Source organism: Triticum urartu, chromosome 2A (assembly GCF_056163025.1).
Source record: "Triticum urartu cultivar PI428250 chromosome 2A, HENAU_Tu73, whole genome shotgun sequence".
In the NCBI taxonomy this organism is placed as follows: Eukaryota; Viridiplantae; Streptophyta; class Magnoliopsida; order Poales; family Poaceae; genus Triticum; species Triticum urartu.
Window position 1 is genome coordinate 718,856,878 of NC_141874.1, and position 8,681 is coordinate 718,865,558.

Here is an 8,681-nt window from a genome sequence, read left to right on the forward strand (position 1 = left end):
TAAAAGTTGATTAACTTTTTCAAAATCAATGAATTTTTTCCGAAATTTATCTTTTATTCAAAATTGATGAACTTTTTTCAGAATTGATGACATTTTTTAAAAACTTGATCCCTTTTTTCGATTGTTGTTATCTTTTCCCAAATTCGATGAATTTTTTAATTTTACAATTTTTCTAAAATTAGCAAAGATATTCTGCAAATCTATGATTTTTTTAGAAGCCAATGTTCAAAGGTTGCCTAATCAACAGAACCATTCCAACTTTTTTAGGGTACAAACCGATTCAACTTGTTTCTTTGAGGCAAGAGCGTCTCGAGCGCGCTCGATCCAGCGAGCGAGCCAGGACTGCAGAACGCTAATGGGCCGGCCTAACTAACACGCGCGTGGGCGCTAGGGAGATTACCTGGTGCCTGAAGCGCCAATTAGGAGCATCTGAAATCACTAATTAAGGAGTACATTGTTGCAAAGATCTGCGCCACTTGTAGTAACTGGAAGTTTTTCATTTTCTTAGTACATCTGTTTATTCAAAACGTATTATCTCTTAAACCATGCGTCCAAATCTCGAACCGATTTCACCATTGGATTTCTCGCATCGAGATCTTCAAAACTAAATCCCATGTCAATAGGTTTTGTCGATCTTTTTTAATGGAAAATTCAGAGGGAAAACTGAACCGGGAGCACTTTATTTTCCTTTCCGAAAGAGGCACGGCCGAGCATCTGGCGAAAGCACAACCGTGTTTCTCGCAGAAGCAAAACGGTGCCCCTCACAAAAGGAAAAATAACAAAAAAACGTGTTTTTTTTTGTTTTCGAGAGGCATGGTCATGCCTCCTGCGAAAACAAAACCATATCTCTTACGAAAGCAAATCGAGCCTTTTGCGAAAGAAAAAAAATAGAAAACAAGTTTTCTTTTCGTTTTCGAGAGGCACGGTCGTGCCTCTCGCGGACACAAAACCGTGCCTCTCGCAAAAGAAAAAAAATGCATTTTTTCGTTTTGAGAGCCACGGCCATGCCTCTCGCGAAAGCAAAACAGTGCCTCTCGCGGAAGAAAAAAATGCGTTTTTTCGTGTAAAATTTTTTTTGAAATTTTTTTATTCAAAAACTAAGGAAGGTCGGTGAAAATCAAAAAGTCAAAGAAACCCAGAAAATCGTTTAAAAACCGAAAACATATGCAAAAAACATCCGAAGGAGCACGCCAAGTGACGTGCTTTCAGCCCACTCGAAGTGATCATTGTGAGGCTTCCGAAGAAGCACCCGTCAACTAGTTGCTCTCGTAGCACCCTATCTAAATTGTTACGTGATTAACTTTTTTAGGGGAATGTTACGTGATTAACGTAACAAACCTTGCGGTTTTTTTTTTTTTGAGATGAAACAAACCTTGCGTAGGTTGTCGCAAGTTGCTCTTTGGAGCCCAATCCCAACAGGCCTGTTTATGGAGCTACAGCCCATATCCATTTAATAGCCTACTTACGCGTAAGTAAGATTTGCTCAAAAAAACGCGTAAGTAAGAAGGAATCTCATACTACTCCCGTCCTGTCAAGAGATCGCCGTCGCCCCTCCTCGCCGGCGTTTCCCCCCGCTCGCCGCCATGGCCCCCGCCAAGTGGTACCGTGGTCGCGCCTCTTCCTTCACATCTCTTCCCACGGCTCCCAGCCGCTAGCTCACCTCGTCTGTACGTTGCCTCGGCGCAGGCTGATGCACTGGCACCCAAACCCTGGAGCGACGCTCAACAGCCAGATCCTGGCGGAGGCCTGTAGCTGCGCGGAGTCCCTCGGCGGCACCAAGGACGGCCGCTGGAAGACCTCCATCATCTCCTGCCGCCCGATCATGCGAGAAAGCATGGGCGCCGGCGGGCGGCTGCCTCCAGATGTGCCCGGCGAGCTCCTCGGTGTCGCGCTCCACGAGCACCCCGGACTCTACTTCTCCATCCTCCGGACTCATCGGCTCGTCCTACAGGCTGACGCTGCCTTCCCCCATGTCATGGAGAAGCTCCAGTCCTACAAGGCTCGTGTGAGCCTCGACTTTGAGGTCAACTTGTTTCCTTCCCCACCCTTACAATTTCTCCTTTGATCTCACAACTGACGATTTAGGTCTGTACAATTTATTTTGTTTATTTAATTGAACCAGTGGCGATAAAATTGTTGGATTTCCGATAGCAGGTTCAACGATAAGTCCGTGCTGTTTTCTGCTGAAATTGTGACTGAAGCCATATTTGCTTAAATAAACTATAGTTCTTTTTGCAAGGTTTGCTTAGTGAACATGACATTTTAAAGTTAACAACTGTGACAACATAGTCGACACTACCAGTTTCCAGCTTGAATTATAATTTCTGGAAGTGGGTGCCTTTCAGGTACTAGCGATCGATCAACAAAAAATCGCGTAGAACTCAACTGATCATCGAGTCTCACAGTGAAGCTACTTGGTTGTTGCTTGTATTTATGTTCTATAACCTTTCATTTTGTCCTTTGTCATATATTGCATCTTCTGTTTTATTTACATTGTTCTTATTATATTACTATGTGTTTCTTGCATTGTCTCATATGAAAGTTTGTTTATTCACATTCATGCCAATTTCCATCTATAGGGATTCCAATATCAACTGGGTGATTTTTGCTTGAGGATAGGTAAATGTGCTCCTAACAATTCTGAAACAATGAGAGGAATCATAATGGAGGTACTGTTACTATGTTTATTCCTTTTCCATTTTCTGTTCATACCCCTGTTGGTCGTAATCATGTGGCCTGTTTGATTGTGACTTCTCGTAGTAAAAGATGAGACTCAAAGCAAATGCATTGAATCTGTGTTGTAATTTAGTTTGAGTAATTACTGTTAATGGAGCAATATGGTGTTCTGCTGGTTAGATTCTCGGGCTAATTCTTGATGTCTAGATTCATACAGGTCCAGCCTACTATGGATACCTTCTAATCCTCTGTATTGATAAGTAGAAATCTACAACCTATTTCTTTTTTATACTTTATTGTGAGTTAGATAGATCTACCTATGCCGAGCTTGATGAACTTAGCAGACGTACATGATTGATGATCTCCTATGTGATTTTATTTTTAAAGCACAACCTGAGCTTTAAATTCGTAAGGCTATTGACATCCTTTCTAGCAATAGTTCGTATGGCCAACTTGTTATTTGAACATATTCATTAAATTGTAAACATATGTTATGATCTACACCTTTGTCTGGGTACTTAGCTCAAATTATTAATTGGAAGAAGGGAAAAACTAGATGACTTCTTGTATACTCTATTATATGGACCTGCCTGTAACTCTTCTGTTTGGGAAACATCTCAAGCTAGCAGGGAGACAAACCTTGGTAATAATTCTTTTTGGCCCCTACAATTATATCTGATAAGAACAAATTTCAGAAATAGCATCAAGATTTTGTTGAATCTAATATTTTGACCAAGGAAAGAAAAATCTTGCCTTCTTAGGCCTTGAGCTCAGCGCCAAAACTTGCAAAACCTCCCACCAAAGCAAATGAACCTTTCCATGGCCCTGTGGCATGGATACTAGGGACACTTTTAACATTACAGATAATTTTATGTTCAAAAAGTTCCACTTGTTAACAAAAAATTTAGAAATCCAGTTTTCAGTGGTTTTTGTCTGAGGTCATTTCCGTGCTTGCAAGGCTGACATGAAGTTTTATGTTGCTTTTGGTGCAGGTAGAGTATTATCCCTTATCTTCCATCGAAAAGTCCAGGGCAATTATGGTAGACTTCTTTGACATATGGCAGGAAACACTTGCAAAGAAGTCGCTGCCTGGTCGATTCATCCATGTAGAGTCTAACTTTTCAGAGTATGGTCTTTCAGATCACTACTCTTTCCAGCACACCGCAGTTCAGTATGCTACCTGCTTGCAACAACTCATGGCTGTGAGGGCCTAGATCCCAGATATATTAGATTTGGTTGTATGGATCACGGATATTTTCATTAATGATATGATAAATGAAATTGAAAATACATACTCTATGGGACGGTCAATGACATCTTATATTACAAGATGGGGGAGTATGATTTATTAATAAATTATTGAGGTGAACTTTTTGTCATGCATGTTTGCAAGTAGAGGTGGACCTTTTGCCAGGCATTCTTGCATGTTGATGTGACATATGTGCAACTTGAGATAAATATGTTAGTGAGAATCAGCTACTTTTTTTGCGGGCACAGAATCAGCTACTTAGTTATATAGGATGTGTAGTATGAGTGCACCTGTGTGGCAAACCTTCAGAACCCTCATAACATGTCGTCCATGTGTTTGCAGCAAAACACACACACGAGTTTTAACTATGTAGAAATAATTTATGCAACATAGAAAATCTCTAAATCACCAACATCCCATCAAGGAACCTGGTTCACATGAGCGCGAATCAGGTGACGTTGGATTTACTCATAGTGTAGGGGATTCCTGAAACTCAATGGAATAACCTCAAGCTCTGTCGAGTCACACCTATCCATGGCACCAAATCTCGTTGGACATGTGGTTGATCCACCATTGGGAAGGGCAGCGCGGCCGCCCTGGGTCTCTGGCAGCGGTGCAGGGTACCTCCTTGCCTACTGACCAACGGGTGTAGCACAATCGAACCTCATCGTCGTCCATCGCCCCGACAAACCTCAATCTATGGCTCCACCACTGATAGCGGAGGATACGATCGAAAGGATGATAGTGGAGGAGGAGGGTAGAAAGCTAGGGAAGAGAAGAAACCCACATCACAGAGATGCTCATGAGGGGAGAGAGAGGGAGAGATGGAGTGCTCGCGAGTAAGGACAAAGGCGGAGTGTTGGGGATATAACTATTTGTGTAAACCGCCCAGGAGGGGCCGGGTTACGCAAAGGTGATTCATCATATGAAAGCCCATGATCAAGCATGAAGATGGCGGTTCAATAAAGGGTCTAAAGCCCACAGGCGACTTAAGGCCCGTAGTGGTAAACCGCCGTAATGGCATGACTTGTATTATAAGGCAGGGTTAACTAGTCACCGAGCCGGACATTGTTTATGAGCCGGCCGGGACTCTGTAAGCCGCAGGGCGTCAACCCGTGTATATAAGGGGACGACCCGCCGACGGCTTAGGACAAGTAACATCCAATCGAGAACCGGGCATAGCGTATCTCGCTCCCTGGTCATCGAAACCCTAGCAATACCAACCCAACTAGATGTAGGCTTTTACCTTCATCGTAAGGGGCCGAACTAGTATAAAAACTCTCTCGTGTCCCTTGTCCCGTTAACCCCTTTAAGCTTCCTAGTTGTGATGGCTCCACGACTAAGTCCTTTCACGAGGACATCTGCCGTGACAATTCCACGACAGTTGGCGCCCACCATGGGGCCAGCGCACGGTGGTTTTGAGTTCTTGAAGGGCAACTTCAAAGGGCTCAAGGGATACGCTATGGGCCGGATGACCAAGAGTCGTCGCGACAAGATCTACATCAACGACGAAGGCTGGGGCCCCGATGCCGGCTCAATTGAGTACGGGTACCGGGTCCCCTTCGGCGGAATCCACATCTTCATCGGCCGGATTGGTGAGCCGGGCCCTGAGCCGGACAACTGCACCGACATCGTCGAGACGGCTCAGCATGCGAGTCCCACCCGGGCTCAACCCTCCATGAAGCGTGCTTTCGTGGGTTGTATCCACAGAGAGGAATTTTCTGAAAGGTCCATAGATGGTGGTGAGACGGCCGCCCACTCCGATGGTGATTCGTCCACTGGTGAAACGGATTCATTGTATCAACTGCAGGATGGCAGGCTTGGGGGCTGTTCCCATGGCAGCAGTATTCCGGACCCCTTTGAGCCGCCAAGCAGGGTAGGGATCTTCATGGCTGGTACTCAGCCCGGCCAAAACTCTACGACTACGGCAGCAATAACGTCCGGGTCAGGAGCGGCCGGGGCAGGAGGCCATGTGCGCCCGCCGACTCAGGTGCTGATTGATCTCATGGACAAGTTGACGGCCCTGTTAACCGTCACAGTTATTCCTGCAAGTCAAGATGAGCACGATGTAGAGGTGGCACAGGTACGTGAGGAAATAGCCCGGGCCAAGGAGGCCTTAGTGGCTGAAGATACCAGGTTGGCCGCAGAATGGGCGGCTTTGGATGCACGGGCCCAACAGCTCCAGTCAGAGGCTTTCCAGCTTACCATGGGCCTGAACGCATCTAACGAGGTGATGAGGAGGAGACACCAGAAAACTCAATCCCGTTTACCTCCGGTTTATGATCCTCGGAACCTTTTCTCCACACCCGGAGCCGGCCCTAGTAACCCGCTAGAAGCAAATCAGTTCGTAACATCCGGAGCAGGGGGACCGGTTCAGCCTCGGGTGATGGCACCTCCTCATGTGAATATGGCCCCGCCCCGCTACGTACCAACACCACCGGGTCACTTTTCTAACCCCATGGAGAACCTGATCGCAGCATCGTCATGTTTGGCGGCTCTCCCAGTGGACGGCGACGATCCAACAGCGGTGGAGACGTGAAGGATCAAAGAACTTGTCCAGACGGCTCTTGCTCAGCAGGAGGCTTATTCCTATAGTCGAGACAGGATTCATTCGACTCCTCGCCCAAGTCGGAGCCCGAGTTACGACAGGCATATGGAGTCAGAGGCTTTGTCAAGCAACGCCCAGCGCCGTAACCAGCCCGACGGTTATAATCCGATGCAGGACAGGATACGTCAAGAGGACGAGCGGGCGGCTCAACTGGCGGCTCAACAGGTGGCTCATCAAACCTTCCCGGACTATCCAACGACTTCTGTTGAGGCAGGAGTGGCCACTAGAACCGGCGGTGTTCCTTGTTTAGTGCCGGCTTTGTGTAATGTGCGTCTGCCCAAGGACTTCAAGGGACCCCGAAAGGTGCCAAATTATATGGCCGACTTGCAGCCCGGGGCGTGGATCGAAAGCTATGAGATGGCCATGGAGCTGTTGGAGGTTAGTGACGCGGCAATGGCTAAGTACTTCACCGTGATGTTGGATGGAACGGCTTGGACTTGGTTAAAGGGCCTGTCGCCTAATTCCTTTGGCTCATGGGCGGAGTTAAAGGCCCGGTTCATTCAGAACTTCAAAGATACCTGCAAGCAGTCCATGTCAATTGTGGATTTGACTAATTGTAAGCAAGAGGAGGGTGAATCCACCACTCACTGGGTGCGCCGGGTCAAGGAGATAATACATTCGTCTGACAAGATGGATGCCGGCTCTGCAGTCTTAATGTTGGAGAAAAATTGCCGGTTTGAACCGCTGAGACAGAAGCTGGGGCGCCTCAAGCGTGATTGTAATGATATGGGTCAGCTGATGGCGGCTCTAGTCAAATACGCCAATTCTGATAGTACCAAGGATCCCGCGTCTGATGAGGAAAAGACAGGGAAGGGAAAGAAGAACGGCAATGGAAAGGGTCAACAGCATAACCCGGCGACTCAAGGAGGCAACAAGCGTAAGGCCGATGGTAACCCGGAGTTTGTGGCCAACGCCAATGCACAGGGTAACAATCAGAGGCGCAAGGGGAGGCCGCCCCCTCGAACCGGCGGGTCAGGTCCGTCTCTTGAGCAATTACTTAATGAACCCTATTCGAGACACGACACCCGGGAGAGGCCGGCCACTCGCTTATGGAAGGATTGCGCGATCATGAAGGCTTTCAAAAATTCCAACACATTCGACGGCAATCATGGGTCGGGTGGCGGCTCAGGTGCCGGCGGTTTTCATGGCCCGGGTGGCAGTTCAAAAATCTGGTTTTTAGGGAAATCAAGGTGGCTATAATCAGCAGCAATCTGGTCAGGGAGGTCAGCAGCAGCAGCAGTCGGGTTAGCAGAGCAATCCAAAGCAGCTGAATAGTGGACAGTATCATGTGTTCACCACTAGCTTATGCAAGCGAGACCAGAAGATTCATAAAAGGGCTGTGAACGCTGTTGAGCCGGCGGTTCTGAAGGAAATATGCCTAGAGGCAATAATAAAGTAATTATTTATTTCCTAATATCATGATAAATGTTTATTATTCATGCTAGAATTGTATTAACCGGAAACATAATACTTGTGTGAATACATAGACAAACTAAGCGTCACTAGTATGCCTCTACTTGACTAGCTCGTTGATTGAAGATGGTTATGTTTCCTAACCATAGACATGTGTTGTCATTTTATTAATGGGGTCACATCATTAGGAGAATGATGTGATTGACATGACCCATTCCATTAGCTTAGCACCCGATCGTTTAGTATGTTGCTATTGCTTTCTTCATGACTTATACATGTTCCTATGACTATGAGATTATGCAACTCCCGTTCGCCGAAGGAACACTTTGTGTGCTATCAAACGTCACAACGTAACTGGGTGATTATAAAGGAGCTCTACAGGTGTCTCCAAAGGTACATGTTGGGTTGGCGTATTTCAAGATTAGTATTTGTCACTCCGATTGTCGGAGAGGTATCTCTGGGCCCTCTCGGTAATGCACATTACATAAGCCTTGCAAGCATTGCAACTAATGAGTTAGTTGTGAAATGATGTATTGCAGAACGAGTAAAGAGACTTTCCGGTAACGAGATTGAACTAGGTATTGAGATACCGACGATCGAATCTCGGGCAAGTAACATACCGATGACAAAGGGAACAACGTATGTTGTTATGCGGTCTGACCGATAAAGATCTTCGTAGAATATGTAGGAGCCAATATGAACATCCAGGTTCCGCTATTGGTTATTGACCGGAGA

The 8,681-nt window shown here is 46.3% G+C and overlaps 1 protein-coding gene across 1 annotated transcript; it reads left to right on the forward strand.

The window, feature by feature from the left end:
- The first annotated feature begins 1,499 nt into the window (after positions 1–1,499).
- Positions 1,500–4,023, forward strand: LOC125534283 (mediator of RNA polymerase II transcription subunit 20a-like). Its single transcript, XM_087540250.1, has 4 exons — positions 1,500–1,600; positions 1,687–2,023; positions 2,580–2,669; positions 3,669–4,023. Exons 1-4 carry the CDS (start codon positions 1,584–1,586, stop codon positions 3,888–3,890), a joined length of 666 nt encoding a protein of 221 aa, XP_087396376.1. The 5' UTR covers positions 1,500–1,583; the 3' UTR covers positions 3,891–4,023.
- Positions 4,024–8,681: the final 4,658 nt, after the last annotated feature.